At 41.2% G+C, this 25,076-nt stretch overlaps 1 protein-coding gene across 12 annotated transcripts in view; it reads right to left on the bottom strand.

Annotated features, from left to right (window-relative positions):
* nhsl1b (NHS-like 1b) overlaps positions 1-25,076 on the bottom strand; it is a 101,028-nt gene that overhangs the window by 9,975 nt on the left and 65,977 nt on the right. For 5 of the 12 annotated variants that reach the window (XM_026142744.2, XM_026142746.2, XM_026142747.2 and 2 more), the window contains exons 2-5: positions 10,388-10,540; positions 6,515-6,642; positions 4,042-4,246; positions 1,421-1,552 (exon numbers count right to left, since the gene is read on the bottom strand). In XM_026142744.2, coding sequence (XP_025998529.2) covers positions 1,421-1,552; positions 4,042-4,246; positions 6,515-6,642; positions 10,388-10,540 — 618 coding nt within the window. Of the gene's footprint in view, positions 1-1,420; positions 1,553-4,041; positions 4,247-6,514; positions 6,643-10,387; positions 10,541-11,398; positions 11,554-14,391; positions 14,646-25,076 lie in introns of those variants that run through there. The other 7 variants (XM_026142748.2, XM_026142755.2, XM_080289718.1 and 4 more) reach the window with 4 other exon arrangements.

The raw sequence follows: 25,076 nt of genomic DNA, 5'->3' as shown, positions 1-25,076 counted from the left end.
AACAAAAAGACAAGAAAAACAACAGAACTACAAAAAATGATTTCATAACTTGTTCTTGGCTGCAGATCCTCGGGTGGAGGAGGAGAGTGAATGAGGACAAATGATAATGTAGACATCAGCTGTAGCAGCTGTACATCCTTTATCCAACACTGTGAGCTCACTTGAGTCAGTCTGACCCTCCTGGGCTCGCCAAGTTTCTAACTGTACACAGTTATGTGTGATAAAAGCATAAACCTATAGAGAACAAGTAGGGCTGCCACGATTTGTCGACTAGTCACGATTACGTCGACTATCAAAATCGTCGACGACTGATTTAATAGTCGACGTGTCGTTTGAAGCTTTGTAAGATCGCAAAAGACGCAGGAATAATAGCAGAATTTAAGAGTGTAATAACGGACTGAAACAGAAGATGGCAGCACAGCATGTACAAGGATGCCAGCTGCCGTTAAACCCCGAAGAAGAAGAAGCAACTGTGTCCCAGAATTCATAGCGCGGCCCAGCTTAGTTTCCAACAATGGCGGTAGCTAGTTAGTTTTAATATTACTCTTATTATTCTTTCTGGGTCACAAAATAAACGTTTAACATATTTTCAGGCGAGAATGTAGCTGTGTAAACCTCAAATATCGGCTCAGTTTATCAGGACACCACATATTTTCAAAAGCGCTCCGACGTTTTCGGAGACGTCTGTTACCCACTAGCTCGATAGCTAGCCGGGGGCTAGGTCACTAGCGCCGTGAGAACACCGGACTCCCGGCAAATTGTTTTCAAACCCACCGCCGTCTTTCGCGACTCAGGTTAAATATATATGAGTCACTTAGATAAATTAAAAATGTTGTTGTTTGGCTTTTTTTTTTTTTGTATTTTATTTGTTCCTGAGTAAATCGGTTTGGCTGAGATTAAAGTTATAGTTTTTACACAGCTGAATAAACGTCAAGCAGACAGCTGATTATCAGAAGTGTGAGATGCTGGAGAATATACTCCGGTGTCCTGTTATATTTTAGATAGCAAGGAGTTTATTAAACTTTACCGAAACAATCTGCAAATTTCATTAAAATTGAATAAACTATCATCTTGTCTTTATTTTTAGTTAGCACCTTAAAAGCTTAAAGCTGTAAGCTAATGATAGTTATATAAGAGCAGATGCTGCTGGTGCAATAAGCTGTAGTTTTACGTCCAGTGATGGTTGCTGCATTTTATTTTTGAAGGACTTTTTGTTTATTTTGGATGATGATGATGATCTGATTAGTCGACTAATCGCATAAATAATCGGTGACTAGTCGACTATCAAAATAATCGTTTGTGGCAGCCCTAAGAACAAGGTTGCTGGCAGTAAAGAAAGGAAGAAGAGATGCTTGTCTAGCGTGTTGGGACAGGTCTGTGGACAGCAGAGGGCAACATGTAGCTCCACAGTGATCCATACCTAGCTCCAGGTTGATGTTGTCAGGCAGCCCTGATATAGTCTTTCTGCGTTTGACCTTCTTGGGCCGGCGGGACACGGTGTCAGTGTTAATGAGGGAGCGCCGGATGCTCGCCTGTCGGTCAAACACTGCCCCTGGTAGCCGGGAGGGCGAGAGCAAGGCAGGCGGACAAACAGGCAAACAGCAGTCGGTTAGTCAGAAGGAACAAACTCAACAGACATGCGGAGGGTTTTTGTTTTTTCCAAGTTGGACATGCAACGTCAACAGGGCAGGAAATATTAAGGTCAGTTCAACCAAATTACAAATCAGCATTTTCTTTCCTTGCTTTTATTTTAAGTCTCAAACTGATTTGTGCTTCTAAAAACTTAAGATTTTAGTTTTTATTTATTTTTAAGGATGAATGCATTGCTTTTTTTTTTTTTAAAAGGATGATATTACTCAAGAGTGTCTTTGAGGATTTCTGTTATATTTATATTAAGGTGCAAAATCACATACTGGAAACCCCTCGTGTGGAACCGGAGACTGTTCTAAACAAATAATAAATGAGAATATAGCAAAATATGACAGGAGACGTCACAAGTGTAAGTACAGACTACAACACCTATTCCCCTTATCAAGTTAATATGATAAGAGAGGCACCTGAATTTTAACTTTATTTATTTTCATATTTATTTATTAGAGACATTATGTTATATTTTGTATTAATATTATATCATTTAATTTGTACTTTAATTGGTTAGTTACTGTCTTGTAGCAAATGTGAACAAAATTTCCTCTGGGATTAACAAGTTATTTGATTCTGATTCTTCTGATTCAATTCCTGAGAAATGCTAAATATTAAATACCTAAAATCGTTCTTATGTCTGGATATCCAACATATCCAAACTACTAACTGGACTTGAAAAAAAGTCTGCATTTTTCTGAACTAAAGCTGGATTCAAATAGAAAGGTTTAACACTTTCTAGTTAAGTATGATTATGCTCAGTGGTGGGATAAGAGTGATCCACAAAAACATGTTGTGCAGCAAGCATGTGAATCTTCCTCTTCAACACGAGAAAGTTTAGCCTAATTGAGAAAATGCATTGTGTTATTTGGGTGAACTGAACTTTTTCACCAACCAGCCAAAGTGTCTTTTACAACCCACGGAGAGAAAATGGTTGTGATGCCAATCAAAAACAAAAGGAAGGGGTCTGACAAAGAAAACCTTGGCTGGCCTTTATGCAAACTTCCATTACGGGGTATAAACATACATTGATGTAAGATGTGTGAGATGAGAAGTACATGCTCTTACCACAAAGCTCAACATGCGAAAGGACAGATATGGGATGAAAGGTGCTTTCAAACTCACACACGTACTCATGCAAACATGAACTGCTTCTCAATAATCTCCTCGCTCTGAGTCCGGTTTCCCTGAAGGAAGAGTGATATGTCGCTATGAACTGCTGCTCTTTCTGCTATCTCACTAGCTGGTGACAGCCTGCAGGCGTCAGGGAAATAGAAACCGATATAAGGGCGGATAGCTGCGATCACAAATTCCTCCCAAAGTGGCAAAGCCCCTGATCTCTCGGTGGGTGTTTTACTCCTTTTTTCCCACTAATTTGAAGTGACAACACTGATTTGTGTAGCGAGGGACCACGTTAAATGCTAATTAGTGTCAAAAGGCTGTAGATTGCATATATATTAACTGTAACAATAAAATATAGATGTTGATGCTGAACTGAGAGTTATATATAATATTCTGTAACTTCTGTCGGTGCTGTGCTTTTTTGGAAATCGAATTTCCCAGAGGAACCCACCCGAGGGATTAATAAAGTTCTATCTTATCTTATCTTATCTTATCTTATCTGCGAGTCCATCCCACCGCTGGACTCCTTCCAAAAGAATCTCATGAACAAATCTTAAGATAAGTGTACCTATGAGTGGCGGAAAACCTTGAAAGATGTGGCGCGCTAACAGGGGAACTGAGTTGACACAAATTTGCTGTGTACGAGTGTTTATCTGTCAAACAGCCAGTGATCTGACACAAAGACGATGAAAAGCCTTGACCCTGGCATAAGCTGTCAAAGGACTTTCAGGCATAAACACACGCTCACGCATGCATAAAGGAAGGCAAAGGTCAGTCTGCAAGAGGCATGATGAGAGGAGTGAAGGTAACATAGAGGAGGAAGACATGGTTGAGTGCCACGTGCAAGTTTGACCCCATCTGTGGATGACTGGATACAGTTCTCTATTATTCTGCAATCACTCATTCACAGAAGGTTGATTAAAGGAAATATGTGACTTTTTTTTCTTTTTTGTAAACAGAAACAGTGAAAACTAATTAAACTAATAAACTGAAATGCAAATTTCTCATGACATGTCAGCATGCTGACACTCTCTTTATCATCGGATACCTCAATCAAACTGCTAAAAAAGTCAGAAATTTCCCTTAATAGCAAAAGGCCTGTCAGTGAGATGGTAATGCAAAATAAGAGACACCAGGGACGAATGAGGCCGATTAAACTGTACAAAAATGGAGCTACGGATGGATCGGGACATTGGTTCTCAACCTGGCGATGAAGAATGGTTGCTACTTGCTAGCAGTTGAGAGACGGACTGAATGAAGTCATGAGGTGTGACATACCTGTGACATTGATGGCAACTATGTCTGTGGGTACGGCCTGAGCTGCCCGCCTCATCTTCTCCTCTGGGGTGGGGAGGAGGGCAGCCTTGTTCCATACCACCTGTCCGTCAGGGTCGGACCCCTCCCCTCCTTCGCCCATGCCCTGTGGCGTCTGAGACCTCATGGAGAGCTGAGATTTGTCATCCTCCAGCGATGAAGCGGTGGACTGATTGAGAGAAAGATAACATGTTAATGAGGGGTAAAGCTGAAGAAAGAAATACTAGAAAGAGAGGAAAGGAAAGAAACAAGGAAAGAGGTAACATGATGCGACACAATGAAAGGCAATACATAAAAATAGCATCAGATCGAAGCATAAAAGTTATTACTAAGAATAAATGTCTATATAACGGTATAAAAGGTGAGTGGAAATAAATATCATAGGATTTACTAGTCAGAACCATAAATGACAGATTGTGCCAATATGAGCTGAACAAACTTTAATATATTACACTGCTGTGACCTTTAGAAGCTTGCGGCCCCGTAAACATCCTATCCAATGGAAACGGTCAACCATGCACACACAATCACACAAATAAACACCCGCCACAGAGAACTGACAGAGCAGTCGGAGATTGGAGGATAAAAGCTACAGAGCAACAGTGGGGAGAGACACAGAGAGAGAATCACTCATGCAGTAAACTGTGCTGACACGTTAAGGGCCCTGGATTGTGAATTTACGGCAGAAAGCAACAGACAGCGGTGCTTTACCCCAGTGTCCAGGCTTGAAGTTGAGCAGTTAGTCCAGAGCATGGCAGCAATGTTGTTTAGGTTGATGTGAGTGCCATTTGTGTCACTTTTTCCAAATGATTCTAAATTGTAGTAATTATAGGTAGTTACAAAATCCAGATGATTGCCACCAATTACTACTGCATCACTCAAACTTTTCCTATCCCCTGACTGAGAGTGCATTCATACAAACAATGCACGGATGGATGGGTAAATATGGGGGGCAGCAAAAAGGGGAGGTGAAGAGAGGGGATGTATATTAAAAACATCTCAGCAATAGTTTGGTTCCAAGCATGGCTTATTACTTTGCATAGCTGTGGCTCAAGCGGGAGCCCTGTTTCTTCTTTAGAAGCTGCTGTCAGGCAAAGTTAGGCTCAGCGGTCTCAGTACAACAGGAAGTGATGGGGAAGAGAGCAGGAGGGGGACAAACAGCAGAACAGTGGAAGAAGGGGCAAGGAAGGCAGGGCAGAGGGGGATTGGCTTGAGCTGAAGAGATGGGGTGAGTGTGCAGAAAACAGGAGGACAAACAAGAGATGGGAGGCGACAGTTTAGAAAGACAACATGGAAGTCAGGGGTCAAAGCGAGGATGAAACCGAGGGGCTCCAAGGGACAACACAGTGAAAGACCCACTAACCCTTTTGAGTGCCCTTCACATCACACTGTGTGTGTGTTCGAAATAAAAACGAGAAGATGAGAAATATGCAGCTTTCTGACCATTTACGCTTCACTTCACACAAATTGTCTGTCAGATGAAAAGAGCAAGAAATAATAGTTTTTGTCTCGGATTCATTTTCTTGTCAATTTTTTTCTACCCGTCTTTATTTCTGCCTCAAATTTCTGTTTCTCTTCTTTAGTTTCTTTCTTGAAGTGTTTATAGACATCAGAAAAATCACAGGCCCCACAACTGTGGTCAACAAGTGTGCATTTCTTCTACAATGCTCTGCAAATGTTTAGAGGAACCCCTTGCTTAGTTATATTTTTTCTGGGAAAAATATCAAGATGATCCCACACTGTTTCAATAATACTGAGGTCTGGGCTCATGACATGACTTTCAGATTTTGTTCATCTGCTGTAAATTCTCTTTTTCTGCCACTTCTACTTCTCCAGTATCCTCACACCATGGTGAAATATGCCAAGTACTTTATCTCTGTGTTATCTTTCATATTTTTCATAGATTCAACAAACGACTTGGAAATAATTATGTATTTATGTATTAGCAAAGTTCTCTGTTATGTGAACACAGGCTTGGTGTCTTTTTAAATGCGTGAATGATTCACAGGTCAGAGTGACTGGGCTGGAATGAAAACAAGTAAAAAAGCAGCCAATTTCCTGAGAAAACCTTTGAAAAACCTTCAGAAACTATTGCTCAAGACCACTTCAAAAAAATTACAAGAAAGTCTGGCGCCTTAGGAAAAAAAATAAAGAAATGATGGATGGCTCAAGACTTTTGCCCAGTACTGATCACGCTCACCTTATTTGAGAAATTAGACAGAAAAATGGAAAGACCGAAAGCTACACAATGTGACAAGACTGAAACTTGGTAGCACTTCTTTTTCCAGCCACTAGAGGGGAGCCTAACACCATTTAAATTATTGTGCACGTGTTCTGCACCTGTATGCAAATAGAATGCAGAGCCTGTTGTACCTGCTACATTTGAAAGCATACATTAAATTAGGTGGGTATACATGCATACTGTGATTATGTATACCTTCTTATCATTTTCATCATCCCCGTCATCCTGCAGGCTGCTGGTGGACTGAATGGGGTCAGAGAAGGTGGGACCCTGAGAGTAGTACTGGGAGCTCCGGAAACCATCTTTCCTCAACTTGTCACATTCTGAAGAACAAAGAAAGAGACAGAGAAACAGGTCTTAAACTTATTTGCTTTGGTGGCCTTTGATGAGAACTTTCTGATCCTGCTGAAAGGTGCAATTTTCACATAATGAAAGCGACATTTTATTTCGCACTATTTAAATACACTCAATACAAAGCTTTGCTTCACTCATTTCCATGAATATACTACCAAATAATCCAAACAGATGCTATTAAATATTCAAACTTTCATCCCATAACACAACGATAAGAAGAATGTGTGAAATATTTATGGGACATAAACATAGTGTTGTATTATCAAATGTGTACTGTAGAATAAACCATTTGCTGTCTGTGTGTGTGTGTTTTCGCTAAGTTCCCTGCTGGACTCTGCCAAGCGTGCCTCACACCTCTTCTCGTCACCACCTGCCGTGATGAGGTTGTGATGTATGTACGTCAAAGTGAGATAAGACGGCAAGTGTGTGCGTGTGTGTAACCAGAGGAGGGGGGTATCAGCTTCAGTCTGTCACACACAGATGGCAGAAGCGTCCCTCTCTCTCGCTCTCTCATCCTCCCCCTTTTCCTCTCAGGGGGGAATCTAGCACATCATCTCCCTCTTCCTCTCCCTCTGCAAATATCTACTAATGCATCCTTTGTTTGGTCTTTAGGAGGCAATTAAATTCACATACTTCTTAAACATCCTCAGAAAAAAGCCTCAAGAGTTGTTCATGCTTTTACTGATGAAGGATGAAATGATCAAACACACTATGAGGTTGCGACCTTATTTAAAATAACCACAAAATCCAACTTCTACGCTTCTCCCTAAAATTAACGGCACTTTAAAATAAGCGTGTTTCTTTTTTGACATCTCATCTTTCTCTGTGATGTAATCCTGATCGATTCAAATGTAAAAACCCTTCTATAAATGACTGATTTTTTTAATCTTTCATCTTGGATATTTATTCAGTGTGTTTCGCAGGATCAAACTCCCTTTTGGTGAATTAAACATGCGTGCGTGCTCACATCACTGTTAGCCCGCCACCTAAAACATGCTGCTCCTGATCCCTTTTACATCCTGTTTATTTCCACTGCTAATTACAGCCCATCTCCACACAGAGGCACACTGATGCATGTATAATGCTGTCAGTAAATGGATCCTGATGGGGCTTGCGTGCGTGGATACTGTAACAACAAGTTGATGCGGTGAAACGGTGGAAGATGGGACTCAGAAAGCAATGATAATGAGGACGATGACGGGAAGTGGAACTGCTCAGATGATTGGTGTTGCATGATTGGGGACGGTAAATGAAATAAATAAGCTCTGATGAGCTAAGTGTGGCTTGTTGCTAGGCAGAACTGATAGGGGTGGGGGTGGGATAAGTAAGTGATATGAAAAGAAAAGCAGAAACTAGATGAGTCTCTCAGATACTTTTAACAGTGAAGGAAATCTTCTATTAAAAATGTGTTTTTCATTAGGTCTTAGTGACCCTGACCTTTGACCTGCGGACTTTAATTTGTGCCAGGTAAAGGTGTTATATTGTTTTCATGTGAATGGGCTAGATGCAGGTACAGATGTACAAAGAAAAAACCTAAAGACTGCATTCGTCCCACTGGTTTCACCACTAATGTGTCCCAATCTGAAGCTGATATAAATTGAAATAGAGGATAAAAAACACAAAGGTGCAACTGTCAGGGCTACATGTAAAGCTGTGACAGCTGCAGGGAACTGATGACGTTGATTCTGGAGTAGGTACTGATGATGGTGCATGACTATGATATGACTGACTTTTTTGGATGCAGGGGGAAAGTATTTAAACATTATTTTTCTTTCATTTCATCGTAAACACTGGCAAACAAAATGGATCCTGCAGTTATCACTCAATACCGTGTTATGCAACTTTAAAAATGTATTTCAGCCTGCTGGCACATTTTCAATAATCCACTAAACACACGCTGAAGCCCATGTGAGAGTTTTAGAAGGACAAAGAGGGGACGCACATTTCTATCCGACTGGATATCGATTATTAGGCTTTGCAAAGAATAAATCAGCCTCGTGGCACTGTGTAGTATATATGATTACAATACCCAGGGACTGATCCTCGTTTCACCTCCACATAAAACTTCTAAACTGTTAGTGTTGTGAGCGTAACGTTTACTTTTGTGATTTATTTGCTATTGAGTTTTACACTACCTTACCTTCCTTACGAAAAAATAATATATAATTCCTTATGAAACCCCAACAACTTTTATAAAGTGAATGCCATATACACTACACCAGGAGTGTCAAATATAAGGTCAGGGGGCCTGAATCAGCCTGGCAAAGACTCCGTCTGGCCCACTGGATGGCTTTGGAAAATAATGTAAATAAATGTTGGACTTTTAGCTGTTTTACAGCTTGTCCTCATGATGAAGACGTCCCCCATGGCCATATGGACTGAAAGTTCCTATCGGCAAGTTTTTGTCACTATGGACTTTAGAAATGTTTCTGAATATGGGTTTACAGTAAAATATAAATAAATAGTTTCAGGTTAGAAACATGGCTGCACTAACATACGTTTCCTCTGTTGGCTGAGATGTACAGCGCGAAGATCAGCCCGTAAAGACTTATCAATATACATTTGCATTCCCCTAATTAGACGTCTATAATCTATATCACAGACTGATTGATTATTGCCCTGTGAGATAATGGCACAAGCCTCATTAAATAAAAAAAGATCACATATAAAGTACAGTACTAAAAGAAAAAAGAAAAAAAAAGTCAAAGCTCACTGAAAGTCGGGTAAGCTCCGCTCTCCAACAAGGATAAAATCTAAAACCGTAAACGTTCTCTGCTTGTAAAGCGCACTGAGGCTTAAACAGACACCACAGGTGCTCGCTCACTGGACACCTGTTGTCTTGTCGTTAGGACCCCCGGGGATACGTGGTGTTGTCAGGTTGATAGGTTGGTGACAGGATGAGAGGGAGGGGGGCTGAATTAATCCCACCTACCAGGTGGTGTTTTAAGAACAGCAACAGTTCAGGGGTTTGAAAATTGGAAAAGACAGAAGACAAAACAGGGTGTGTGCATTAGAACCGGTGATTAACCCACTAACAGTAAGCATCAGCTTTCAAACACTTTCCAGTTTATCTCTCTTTCTGCCTTTTATCTCTGTGTCTAATCAGCTGACACACAAGGCCGGCCCTGGTGAGCATGCAAACAAATGTAGTACAGTCATACACTCAGTCCTACACAGAAACTCGGAAATATGTGATTTTTTCCCCCTAAACTGTTATCTGTGAAATGGTTGAGGGGCAGCTTTCCCAGGAACAGGTGCTGGTATTCCCACTTCCTGTTCCTGGGAAAGTTGTGACCAGTTGAACAAGTTGTCACTCTGCTGTGAGTTTCTGTTTGTCAGCAAAGCCTGAGCCTCTTCCCCCACTGAGCGGGACAAACAAGTCTGCGATGTCAGTTGAACACAACTCACAAGTCGGGACATCTTTTTTTGAGTTAAATGTACCAGTGTCACGAGCTTACTCCGATAAAAGTGACGCCACCTACCAACAGTCCCATGAGTGAGATTCAACAGTTTGTAACTGGTTTGGCTCACATTCAGCATTTTCCCTTCGCTATTTGTGTAAATATATGCCATGTACATTTCTTCTTACTAAGATATTTTATTTACATATCTAACATTTTGGCAATTTTATCTATCATCCCATCTAAAACTAATTCCTTCATATGTCGCTCCAGTGTGTGGTGTATAACGTGCTCTATTTTGATTTGTCTTTACCTCGCAGGGCAGTTTTGAGGTTGACTTTGGCCTGGCGGTGGAGGTCTTCTACGCAGGGCGGCCTGCTTCCCGGTAGGAAGACGTTCTCCTGCTGGTGCCACGGAGCTGTGTAGTGAACCGTCCACTTGCTCTCCTCATCCAGGTTAGACACCGCTGCAGAGGTAAACAAAGCAGATTAAGGATCGATATAGTTCCCTCTGCATGATATAACAAAAAACCTCTCCATGAAATCTGACATAAAAATGAAGGACAGTGAAAATAATAATGAACTAAGAACCGAAACATGTGTGGCCCTGCAAGTCTTCCAAAGAGCAGCATTGTTGGCCAACTTTTAAAAAAAAGTAAATAAAGAATAAAGTAATAAAGAAGTGGTGGAAAAATGTCCCCAAGTACTGACTATTCAAAGTGTTTCATTGTATTTGCAGATGAAAAGGAAGGGGAAGGAGGCTTAAGTGTTTTGCATGAAGGTGGCAGACTTAACAGCCTTCAATCAACATGACACTTATCTGTGACATCACACACATACAGTAGGCCTCACGAGTCAAGAGGGGGAGGGAGAAGCTTACTGGGACAAGTTGGAGGGAATCGCTGATCAGTCGATACCAACTCAAAAAACTCGTAACTACTGGCAACTGATTCCATTAAACCGCTTACCTAACTTCAAAAATCCTTCCTCGAAAAAAATAAAATATGACAAAGACACCGATACCAAACAGGCCACATTGCTGGGCACTTTGGAAGCTTACTATTAACAAAGAGGCTTTGAGGCTACACAAAATACACCACTGTTTAGATTGAAAGGACATTAATTAACAAGGTCAGGGAGAGGCACTTTTCATTATCCAAAACCCTTCTCTCAGTCATATCTGCTGATAAAGCGATCACATCTTTTCTGTCCCACTAGTCCAGTCCCAGAAACAGAAGCTCGATGAGGCCATCACAAGTCACTGTGTGAATAAAAATGCTGTCGAAATGTAACAAACACACACTCTTCCTAATTCTTAAGCTTACCAAGTGAGCGTATCCAAGCCAAAGTGGGTGATCGCGGATGTAAAACTATCTCCATCGACGGAGACAAAATGTAAGCAAAGACCTCTGAGTTTGTCCCTTTCTTTGCAAACACAACATGTCCAGCTGCCTGAGAGAACGGCTAAGTTTGTGAGAACCAGGAGGAAGGGGACGGATCATGGCAACGCCTGGGAGTGTTTTGCTTTAGGGTTTCTTTCACAGGTGCAAATGAGCTGAAGTGTGTTGGGGGGGCAACACACTTCAGCAAATGGGCCCTTAATGACAGTGTGACACGCTGCAACTGCTTTTATATATACATAACTGCTAATACATGCCAATAATGACCACGTCAAAAGCACTGTTCTGTTAATCACCTAAAAAGTACAGAGTGGGTGTAAGTGGATTATTTCCACTGTTGAAATAAGCCAAGTGCATACAACTTCAGGTTGTGACCAATTCCACCTTAATATCTCTACTGAATGCTTCTGATGCTCTGGTTCACACAAAGGCTGTCATTTTAACTCAAGTGCAAAAGGCCCAACTAACAAATCTCTAAATCATGTTTTTTGCTTTTATTTAAGCAGGAAGTTCCACTTTGATTTTATTTTGAAAGTTACGATCAGGTTTAGGCTGAATTGACACTTGATATCAATGCCAGATGTAGTTCTTCTCAGCTGTTTTTCATCCACTATGCTGTCATCTGTTTACAAAATAAGTTGCACTTTCCATGACGGTCATCCTTCTGCCTTTGCTGAATAGGCTTCATGTGGGGTGGGAAAGTTTTAATGACGTAATCTTTGCAATTCATCTGAAAAGTAGTCCACCATACAGGATTGTCAGAATACCCGCCCGTGCATAAAAGTGTTTTATCTCAGTCAGATTGATCAATTTTAATGGAAGTTAATGAGAGGGGGGGGGAAAGGATGTGGTGTATACATGTGTTGGTAATCACTGCATATCTGCCTATCTGTAGTCATACTGTTTTGCAGCGTGCTTGCACTGGTCAGACAGTCAAATGCATCACGAGGCAAAGCTGCTGACCACAAGACGGTCCCATGCTGCTCCAAGGCCCAGACGCACAAAAACGCGCAGATACCACATGCAGATACTTACACACCAGGGAGTGGCAGTGCAGATTGAAAAGTCAAGGTCACACCAACAGTTCAAAGTTATAACATGCCTTCGAGCAAGTCACTGACGCCCCAGGCTGCACGTGAACGGGAGCTGTTCTCACATCAGCTTGCTTTATCAAGCTTGCTTTTTTTTTTTTTTTCTAAATACAATTTGAAATTTCCTTAATCTCTCACACACACTAAGCACAGGTAGCCCCTCCCCCACCCTCCTTTTAGACCATGGGGTTTGAATAGACCTCAGTGAGGCTATAGGCAAACCAAGGCGATGGGGACTAAGGACACAAAGCATTTATTGTCCCTCTGCATCAGTCTCCACATCAGGCCTTTCAATACCACAATGACCCCAAGCTCCTCAACACACACACTCACACACGCACACACACACACACAGTCTCATACATAGTGGACTGTGGCGCGAAAGTCTTTCAGAAGTCCCCTAATCCCTCTGTCCATCGACATCCCAGCCCTGCCTATGCTCTTTAACAAACACAGAAAGCAAAACGATGCAAATACTAAAAATGCAAAGGCTGCATAAAGCAATCCTTTTGAGATACATTAGCAGTCGCGAGCACGCACATACATGCACGCTGTGGAATTAACTGTGTGATCAATAACAGCAATAAAATTCCATTGGAGAGATCTATGTTAATCCTAAACTAAGTCCTTGATCACCTCCAAACACATGGATCGACTTTCAAACATGACTTTTAATTTGTAAACACTTTTATTTTTAATTTGTCAGAAAAAAGGAAACAGAGGTGACTGTTGATATCTAGAATAATAAATAATAAAATTAAAATTAAAAAAGGCAACTAGCATCTTTTGTTTGTGTGTCTACAGCAAACAAGTTTTTGTGGACAACATTTAATCCAAAGTTTACACTGATAACTGCAACCATCTGAGGAGGTCTACACTGATCTGCATATAAAAGCATTGGGATTGTCATGATGCGCAGTTAAGGTGCAAAGTGCAGGCATGTGCAAGACAGTAGCACAGGACTTGTTGACTACAGAAATGCTGAGCTAATGATTAAGCGCATCACTCCAGCTTTAACTCAGCACACACACACACAGGCTATAAATAAACCACAAATCGCAGTCTTCACAAGCAGCTTGCTTTGCATCAATCATGTCTTTGTTACAGCCTCATCTGCTTAATACCAAACCATTGATAAAATAATAGCTAATCGCCTTAAACAAAATCTAGTGTACACAAGAGGCACTTTAAAAAGTACTTCTCATGAGGTTGCTGTGGGTTTAACTTCCTGCAGGTGTCACTAGGGTTGCAGCAGGCTTTTCAAAGTACAATAATAAGAAACTACAACAGTTTCCAGGTAATACACAATTACTGCTAGTTCCACTGACCCTAAGTATCAACAAAACCTCATGTGATACAAGTCTGACAGGCAATCGAGGTGGAAAAAAAAATGACAATGCACACGTGCAGGGGAGATTCTACCATCATCCACTAACGGCAACTCTCACTGTCACCTTTAAACAAGCTGTTGGGTCATTTGGTGCTACAGTTGTGAAGTCCTGGCCCAGCGGTTACCTGGTAACGGGGTGCAGAGGGTTTTGTTTGTGCTTAGCTGAGGCAGCAGGGAAGCAGTTTGACCACAGGACACCATTAGTTCCGATCAAATCAGAAAGATCATTACGGTTTTGACACAGAGAATCCTTAATGAAGCTGTTAAATCTAAATCCGCTTCAATAAATGGAACGCCGTGGGAATTTTCAGACACAAATGCATATCCTGTCAAAAATGATTAAAACAGTCAAAATCTCTAACCAACCACATGCAGTATTGATAGGGAGATTATTCAAATGCACATTAATGATCAGTATGGAACAAAAAATGTCTTACCCTTCCTTTTGAAGTACTTAATTACAGATTTTAACGAGGTCCCGATAAACACCATTTTTCCAGATCAGCGTATATGTCTCCCTCTTAGAAAAAAAAAATAAATAAATAATAAGTGCCTTTGTTGAGGTTTAAAAAACAACTAAAAAAATCCAAGGAATAACAGAGAAGACGGGATGAAGGCGTGCTGGTGCTCTTCCGCTCACATTCTCACGGCTTGGCTGCGAGTGTACGTGAGCGTCTACTAGGCTGACAATAAGTCTCTACCCCTATCTGTCTCTCTGAACACACACACACACACACACACACACACACACACACACACACACACACACACAAATCGTCCGCCACTCCCCCCCTCAGGCAGTTCAGTCCTCGGAGACAAACACACACACACACAGCAGGAGGGGTGTAGGACCGGCCCCTCTGTTCCTCTGTGCTTTGGTTACCAAGGAGTTCTGGCTGCCTTTCCCTTTATTTTTCATTATCAGTCATTCTCCAGTGCTCTCTTTATTATCGCTCTACACTTTCATTCTACTTTGCTCAAAATATAGAAGTTTTTATTAGCGTGTACAGTCACTGTGTTGCTTTTTCGGTTTGTGCATCAATACTCATATCGTTCTTCGCGCAGCTCTTTTTTCACACTTTCCACGGGTGCGCAGCCTCTCAGTGAGGGACTCATCTGCAGAAGAATATTTATGCATGTAATTAAACTTCGAGTTACCCCACAGAACAACCTTGCACATCATCAGGAGGGGGGAAAAAACATGTTGAGCTTTTCACGAGGTACTCTCAGGTGGATGGTGCTTCAAGCAAAGTGCAATGCAAACAGAAAATATAATTGCCTACGGTAAATTACACTCATGCACTGACATTTAGCTCATCTGGTCTCATTTTGCATCTCTTTGTAAAACAATAATCCAAAAATGTGATCATCTACTAATAAGTCAATTTTGCCTTTCTTTAAATCAACATTTCCTCCTCTGATCATTCCCAACCTGCTGTGTATGGCAGTGAATCAGTGCTACATGAATACAGACTTCATACAATCCCCCCATTGTCCAATCTGCTCGCAATCTATCATGCACACACTCCAGCACCCAGCCATTCAAACACACACCCATGCACACACCCATATGGGAAGGACAGCCCCGCCTTTCGCGACCGTATTTAATTTCAGCCCAAATGGCTGAAGAGCAGAGCGAGGGAGGGTGCGTGTAGGGGGCTCCAACAAGAGCTTGAATGGCACTGCAAATGATCCTTGAATTTATGGATAAAAAGGTTTTTCCCTCCTCGCTGTCGCATCCCTCTTTAATCCAAACCTCCATATTTGTTCATGCTTGTTAACATCCACTGTTGCTGCACTCCTCTGCATGCATGAAGCATATATGCACACAATTTCTTCTGAACTGAAAGCATGCAATAGGTCTCTAAATATCATATAACGAGTTTAACATGTGTTTGACCTGCTCATGAAAATCACCTTCTTTAAAGACATTATTATTGACCTACTTTAAAAACTGGAAAAATCCTGGCACAGTAAAGGTGTCAGGACAGGTGACCGTGTCATCTTAAAAGTTCTTCTCCATGTGTCAAACATACAGCTTGCCACGTGTACAGTATTAGGATAATTTATGCACAAGACTACACAGCATCTCTCATTAAAAAGCCTATTGTTGTCACTCACACAAACGCCCACATGCGCGCGCACAGTATAACGGATAGGTCACCATCTCTATATCCGCCGAAGGAGGTCTTCAAATCTAGGCCACCTCCAGGATTAGGGATATCAATTCAGCCATACGTCTGTCCACTCCTTCCCACTGAAGCCCCTGCAACACCCCAGCCCAAACAATATTAATCTTTCATCCATTCATACTCTAAGCAGCACATAAAGGAAGCACACAGAGTCGGTGGATAAAACGTGAGGCCAAAGTAAAAGTATATTTCAAATCAAAACCTAATTAGCTAATAAAGTAGCTTTGCAATTGCAATCCTCACATTATTTAACTGTTGGTATTTCTTGCTTTGAGAACCAGCCAAAACCCCAATTTACAAATGTGAGATTATTAACCTACTTATTCCAATTTATGCAAAAACTGACGACAACATCCAACAATTACTTGCACTGAATACAAAATCAAAACCCGTGTTTCATTAGTATTATTCCCGGCGGACAGACAACAATTACTTCCTCTTGTAATACAACCAGATGACTCATGTCAAAAGCTAATGATAGGAAGTAAAAGGATAAATTGGAAAGGGGAAGATGAGAGCTAGATGTTCTAATTAACACACACAGTGATGAATGTGGCAGGTTGAACAGAGAGATTGATGAGGGACTCCTGCTCTTCCTCTTGTCACCGCACTCCTGTTTTCTTTGTCCTGTTTTCACACCCCATTTGGAGCTCCCCGTCAACCTGGCAGAGGCAGCTGCACATTCCCTCTCACGATCATTATACTTTTTTTTTTTTTATTCCAGACTTCTGAGCTTAGCCCCATTTCCCTCCAGATCCAATTCAATCATTTGATCAATCCCCAAAAGACAAACCCACCTTCACCTTCTTTTTTTAATATAAAAGATCAAATAACCCCAAAATCAAACAGCATCTACGTACACACAGCTTCATCTGAGAGTACCCAGCTTTTATTTTTCTAATTGGCCCTATGAAGACAGAGCTAAGCAAACCACCTAAAACCCCTCCACTCTGCTTGATCTGCTGATGTCACATTTCTCTCGCCCCCAGTTTCCCCAATTTTCTTTTCCCTTCTTTCCTCCTTTTTAATTTAGGCAACAGCGCTTTTACAGTGGCTAATATAATCAAGTCTGTATTGATTTTACACCACCCTCTTCCTCCCCTCTTTCATATCTTGTGCTACTGTGTTCGAGCTGTAGCCTTGAGCACCTTTTGCTTAATAATGAGAAGAACTGTAAGGTGGAAATAAACAGGAAATATGAATTTTTAACATACGAAAACAACACATTTAGCACATTTTGCATTGATGAAGTGCACAACGTATCGTTTTGACAGGCAGCAGGATTTCCCAGAGACGACCGAAGTGCTCATATCGCCTTAAACAATGAAGTGTAGCACTAAATCCCGACTCCTTCACTGGATCAGTGCCATCCTAACTAAACTCTCCTTATTTCTTTCCAGATTTGTGCTAAAGTTATACAGGAAGTATTTTAAAATGTTAAATAAAATGTTACATTTTTGCTTATAATAATCTGAAAATGCACAATTTGCAAACCTGCTAGCAGCAGTGGAAAATTTAAATCACTCAAACAAGAAAATATACCAAAACCCCTAAAAGACGAATGCTCCTCTTTCACCCCCATTTACTTTTTTGTGAATGAAAATCTATAATTTATATCATGTAGAGGAACACATTGCTTGCTCTCATCCTCCCCCATTACTTTTATCTTTACACCTCTCTGAATGAAAGCATAAAATCGGGGGTCAAAGGGAATCTGATTACTTTGGTCTTCCCAACACTGAAGAAGACATGAATAATCTTGCAGCAACAAAGACTTAGATTGAGCAAGTGGGAAGGCCGGGGGGGGGGGGGGGGGGGGGGGGTTTGATACCTGTTATCGCTGCACTGGAGATATTTGTGTACAAAATGTGCCGCTTTAGCTGATTTATCACCCTCATAAATCTTTACTTCACGAGTTTCCTAAACAAGGAATACACTGAGTTGATGCTTAGCTGTAGATCTGCTTCTACAGCACTCGTAAAAAGGCAGTTAAATGATGTTAAACTTCAAACTTTCTCCTGAACAAACACCAGCTCTCAGCTCAAGCATCACACACATACAGACACCGAAAGTGACGGACAGACTAGGCTGTGTAAACAAGTTAGTAACAGTTTTTTCTTCCACTAATGATTCTGGCACGGGGTAAAGTTCGCATGCACGCTCACCCACACAAACACAGTTCAATAAATTCTCGCGTAGCAGTTTTATGACACTGGGGGTACACACGAAAACTCCCGCGGTCTTCCTCTCCTTCATGCTTTCCCTATACAGTCCTTTCCCCCAGCCATCCCTCTTCTAGTCTTCCCATCTGACCAACTCCTCTGACAGAAGGTTTTCCATCTCTCTCTTTAACATTTAAACTCTCTTCAGCCCACAACTGTTGTCAAAATAAGTAAAACGACTGAAGATCACCATCAAAATGTTCAAATCACTGCCACTCAGCCTGGCCCATCAGGAGAAAGTCAGTGCCTGCAAGGCTTTTCTTTCTGGAGGTTTTCAATTGGCCCATTAGCGGTGTTTGTTCAGGATGGCTGGGTATAAACCCACTTAAGAGGCATCCTGCAAATATTTGGGACAAATGTACTCAAAAAAATGTTAGTGCATTTGTTAAGTGGGGATTTAGACAGGAGCAATTAAAGCATGCAAATAGGAGAGCGTGCAGTTTGAATTTAAAGTTCACTGAGCGCATCTGGGATGACATTTTACTCTAAATCAAGGTTCTTGCAACATAAATTGTGTGGGGGTTTTTCTCTTCGTTGTGAGCACAGGTTAGCAGTGTGTATCTGTGCGAGTGTTTGATTATTCTCCTGAATGAAAAGCAGAGGGGGCCTCCTTCTATAGGCTTCTCCTTCTTTGTGATTCATGACACCCTGCAAAACAACGCCCTGAGCTCGCACACATCGTCCCAAAACACATGCAAAACCTTGTCCTTTGTGTCTAAGGGCGTTTTCTGTTTCACGTGTGCGTATGCCAGCGTTGATGTGGTGACACACGCATGTTTCTGTTTTATGTTCAAACATCATGAAGCTGTTCTCACACAGAGTCGTGTGGGAACGTGCATCAATCAGAAATATGCCTTTGTAATACTGATGGAGATGGCATAAAAGGCATGTAGACTTTGAGAAGAAAGAGAATGAGGTGGAAAGCAAAGTTGAATCTGCAAAAAGCTGAAGCGTGCTTTGATGTGGCAGAAGCGGAGCTATTTGATGGGAAACGATGCAAGGGGAGAGAGAAAAGGAAGCAGTTACAGGGGGAAAAAGAACAAAAAAATAAGAGCCGAGGGAAAAGCTACAGGTGGAATCCAGGAGAACAGATGAAGACCGGTAAGGAAAAGAAACAGACAAACATACACCAGAGCCCAGCAGTTTTTGGCAGTCAAGTCTAATTTTCTCTCCCTTGGCGTCTGACCCGGCGCTCTCTACTGACCCCCCCACTTTGAAATTCAAGCCAGGATAAAAGAGAAAGACAGAGAAAACAGATAGAGGATACACAAATATACCTCTGCTTGAGCTTGTGGACAGGCAAAGTGCATTTGTATCTAGTCTCTGAAACCTTTGACATAGCAGCAAAATGAGAAATCCAAAATGAAGGAAGTGTGCAGCCATTAAAAAAAATCTTATACCGGTACATTCCTTTAACAGGGAAACTTTTACACAAGCTTGGACACAAAAAAGCAGCTCACTCTTAAATAGAGTTAAAACATTGTTGTATTACACGCAGGCTGATTTGTACCCCTACGCCTTTGGGGTCTTTTGAGAAGGTGGCAGTTTTGTTGTTGATTTGAGACTTTTATGTCCACCGTCAGAGCGAATTTGTAGCTAACCGTGCGTTTCCTCCCTGGCAACAGAGTTTTAAATCTAATGAAATCCCCCCCCCCCCATCTTAAGTTAGCGGGACAATAAACTAAAGCTAAAACAGGCCCGTGACATGATGGAAATCGTGCATGTTGATGTGTTTCCTGGTGGTTAGTTTGACTCAAGAAGGTCATTTTAGTCAAACATATATATATATTTATTTATTTATTTGGGTTATTTAAAGTCTTACTTGTTAGATGAATACATTAGGAAGTCGCAACATAGAAAACTGCAAATAAAAAACTCATCGCACCACTGTGAAGGCCTAAGCTTTGGACTTGGTGTTTAGAGCTCCGCAGCTGAGAAGTGGAAAGGAGTGATAATTGTAGAAATACCCAAACAAATAAAAAACGGATTGTCTCCAAAAACCTGTTGTGTGAACTAGGGCTGCCACAAACGATTATTTTGATAGTCGACTAGTCACCGATTATTTTTGCGATTAGTCGACTAATCAGATCATCATCCACTGGATGTAAAACTACAGCTTATATAACTATCATTAGCTTACAGCTTTAAGCTTTTAAGGTGCTAACTAAAAATAAAGACAAGATGATAGTTTATTCAATTTTAATGAAATTTGCAGATTGTTTCGGTAAAGTTTAATAAACTCCTTGCTATCTAAAATATAACAGGACACCGGGGTATATTCTCCAGCATCTCACACTTCTGATAATCAGCTGTCTGCTTGACGTTTATTCAGCTGTGTAAAAACTATAACTTTAATCTCAGCCAAACCGATTTACTCAGGAACAAATAAAATACAAAAAGCCAAACAACAACATTTTTAAGTTATCTAAGTGACTCATATATATTTAACCTGAGTCGCGAAAGACGGCGGTGGGTTTGAAAACAATTTGCCGGGAGTCCGGTGTTCTCACGGCGCTAGTGACCTAGCCCCCGGCTAGCTATCGAGCTAGTGGGTAACAGACGTCTCCGAAAACGTCGGAGCACTTTTGAAAATATGTGGTGGTGTCCTGATAAACTGAGCCGATATTTGAGGTTTACACAGCTACATTCTCGCCTGAAAATATGTTAAACGTTTATTTTGTGACCCAGAAAGAATAATAAGAGTAATATTAAAACTAACTAGCTACCGCCATTGTTGGAAACTAAGCTGGGCCGCGCTATGAATTCTGGGACACAGCTACTTCTTCTTCTTCGGGGTTTAACGGCAGCTGGAATCCTTGTACATGCAGTGCTGCCATCTTCTGTTTCAGTCCGTTATTACACTCTTAAATCCTGCTATTATTCCTGCGTCTTTTGCGATCTTACAAAGCTTCAAACGACACGTCGACTATTAAATCAGTCGTCGACGATTTTGATAGTCGACGTAATCGTGACTAGTCGACAAATCGTGGCAGCCCTAGTGTGAACAGGACCAGGCTTTAACTACAGCCATGAAAAGGATAGACTCCTTTAACCAGGTAAAGGTCACCCAGATCCAGAAGATGACTATTGAACCTCTAAAAAAGCGCCTTTAGGTGACTTATGTTGTGATTTGGACCTACATATATAAAATTAAATTGAAGTGAACTAAATGAATTGCAGACATGTAGAACTGTCAGCATGTCCACAAAGCTGTGGCTATATTTCTCACAACTATCTAACTTTGCATGTGATACGCTGTGATTGTTCGTGCTTTGGAGCTGGAATAAAAGTTGGTAGATGACCAGTAATAACCTTGACTTAAAGGACCAGTGCTTAGGATTTAGAGGGATCCATGAGCAGAGATTTAATATAGAATTGGACAGTTTATGTTAACACAAGGATCAGTTCTTTTCCGTGGAGCAAGCCATGGTGGACGGCAGATGTTCAGTAGGTTGATGCCACGAAATTATACATACTGTTCCTTCAAGAATTCAACTTAATGTGTGTTACTTCTCAGAATCGTGACCATGGGTGTGTATTACACGCCTGACATGCTATTGAAGAATAATTTCCCAGTGGAATTCCCTTTCTAGTCATTGGTAGTGTAACATAAAGACAGCCCACCGATTACATTAGGACCCATTACCATCCAGCCATGCTGTCGCCACTCATATTGACTCCCGGCCCTTTTCACTGCCCTCTGAGGATCTGCCATATCAATAACCGCAAAACCTAGGTGTGTCTTTGAGGAGCGTGGGTAAGGTTTTTGTCTGTTTGAGGTATTAGATGTCTGTCTAACTGCTTTTATTATAATGGTTTAAAGTATGCTGGATGGTATGTGTACCCACAGCAGGTCCACACCACTGAACTGAGACAGCTAACATTCTGGACATCACTCTTACTGCACTGAATCACTATATAACCTTCAACTGTTTGGTTTTCTTCTGTTTTTAATCAAGCATCTGCTCTTACAGATACAAGCCATAAGACAATACATGTGCCTGAATGCTATATGCACTCAAGCATGTCAGCATACACACATGCATGCATGTAAAGATGCCTGCACAGAAAGAAGAGAATATGTTGGCTGCTGCACTGGTTTCCTGACCTACATTTCAACACCAGAGCTGTCTGCTCGTCTCTCTTAATGGTCTGTGTGTGTGTCAGTGTGTGTTGTTCCACCTTCATAGCAGCACACAATCATTAATCCAATTTCATAATTAACTTGACGCAGAAAATGCCATAAATCTGGCATTAAATACAGATATAGTGCACTGTGGGGAGCAGCAGCTGTAGGGGTCCACTGTGTCCTATATATCTATATAAATCTGTGTGTGTGTATGTGGGAGTGTGTGCGGCTGTCTTTACAATAGCAGACTTTCTACTTCATGACTCACTCAATAAAAAGTCTGGAGTGAATGATGGCCAGGCTGGGATAACTGCTAACAATCAATAGGTCACAGCTGGAATATGACATCATTTGCATTAACAGTATGATTCATTAGCATCAGTATTTCACTGGTTTAAGATATTAAGCCAACACTCTTAAAATATATTCAGCCAAAGACAACACAATAGCAAAAATACGGCTCAGAGCTTTGGTCACACATCTTTTTTTTGGCTGTTATCATGACCTCCACACTCAGCTCATGCTGCTGAGGCGAGGGTCTTGTCTGATTTAGGCGCAGAGGCACAGAGACAGACTGAGCTAATTTAGGTTAAGTGCCTCCAGTAGCTCAAGGGCACAAAACAACAAGCCACCTGGGGCTAGCTTGTTTTGCAGGGAGGAAAAAAAAAAAATCAAGAGTGTGCATGTGTTATATCAGCAAAAACACAGGGAGACCAGTGGGAAGTGGGCTAAAGCCATATCAGCCACAATGTTTGCATGTGTTCATCTGCAGCACCTCCACAACTGGAGCAGTAATTGACGCTGTGGTGTTTGACCCATTTCCCACATTGCACCTCATTTCTCATCAACAGTAAGACTAGGTCAGTCTGGGTAAGTAGTGGGAGTGGGGGGGGGTGCGCGACACAAAAGCATCCAATCAACTATTAGAAACACAGCCAATTGACTAACAAATTAAGGAAGTGAGCAAGACAATCATCCTCGAGGATTTAGCACAAGTGGGGGGTTAGTTATAAAGTCGGATGCAAGTTCTGGTGGCCGACATTGATTACTGTTAATAACAGATACATTTAAAACGCATGACTGCTTTTGGCTCTGCTCATCCGGCCTATAACATCGATCCAATTAACATCTGCCTTTGCAGGATTGTTCCAGGATGTTTTACAGACTCCAGATTGCTTTTAGTTGAGTAAAATCTGTCTACAGACTAAAGTTAGTTCCCTCAGAGAGAAAGTCAAATCAAGTGTATTTAAATTCTGGAGAATGAGATGATTTCAAATTTAGAAATAAAATTCTGTTTCCTACATGAGTGGAATTATAATGGCATGGATAAGCAGAATAAGGATGGACTGGATGGATGGTAGCGGTGTGACAGGTAGATATAGTATAGTATTGTGATATTTTGTGTGGTGATACTGCATCATTCCAGGGACACCAAATATCTATGTTTTAAATAAATAAAGAGAGAGCTCATTGCATGTACCTTCATCCTGAGGTAACTTTAACTTTTGCAAGTGGTTTCTGAAAAACCACTTGCAAATCTACTGGACACACTTAGCTTGACAAAGCTACCACCTGATTCAGAGCAAGCTAATGGCTCAGTCACACAAATAAAAATAGTACAAGAACATTTAGGCTGATTGCAATCACTCTTCAAACAAACAGTTCCTGTCTAATTCATAAATGCAGTGAGATTATCAACATGTTGCCATCAGTCTGAATGAGTCTTGAATGAACAGGCGCATGCTGGTTGTAATTTGGTTACATATGTACATATATACTATGAATTTCTGTCTATGTAGACAGCAACATATGTGATTTTCAATAACTTACCACAGTTAACTGCTGTGCTATCAGAAAAAGATTGCACGTCATTGCCAGCATGACACCATTCAGTCCCAAACCGATCACAGACTGACTCTGTCTCATGGCAACATTTTGAAAGGTTTTAGTGATAGAGTTGACATGTTTGAAAATCTAATTTTGCAACAAAATTAAAAAATAAAGTGACATAATTTTATCTTATTTGACAAAACAGATATTGGGGACATGTTAGGGACATAATTGACTTTACCTGTAACCGTTTCTCTTCTTCACCTCTCAATCAGGATTAATTCCTCTGCCAGCACTTAAGTCAGGTTACACCACGCGCAATACCAGGACCCTGAAACTGAAGCAGCTGACTAGATCCCAGCCAACATTAATTGCATTTTTCGCACCTCTGTCCCACCTACTTGACATGTCCAAATGTCTTCTGTAAAACTCAGTATTGTGGTATGACATCAGCAACTGTCTGCAAGCTAATCATTAAAAGCGCACTACAAACACAAAATGTTCTTAGCTGACTAGAAGGTCTGAAGTCACACAACGCTTAGGCCAAAACCATAATTTTTGTGTTGTACATATGCATGTAATTTTTGTAACACAGTGGTGTAAGACTGCACTAACCCAGGGAGGGTTATACGTGCATTAGGATAAGCTCAGAGTTCACTGACTGACGTGTGTCAGTATCTGTAAAACACTTGTACACACCGAGAAGCTGCGATTGGTGCTTTCATGTGACTTATCGATCATATATGGGC

The sequence above is a fragment of the Astatotilapia calliptera genome, chromosome 15 (genome assembly GCF_964374335.1).
Source record: "Astatotilapia calliptera chromosome 15, fAstCal68.1, whole genome shotgun sequence".
NCBI classification, from domain to species: Eukaryota; Metazoa; Chordata; class Actinopteri; order Cichliformes; family Cichlidae; genus Astatotilapia; species Astatotilapia calliptera.
Note: the sequence above shows the minus strand (reverse complement) of the source record. Positions and strands in the feature narration are given on the sequence as shown.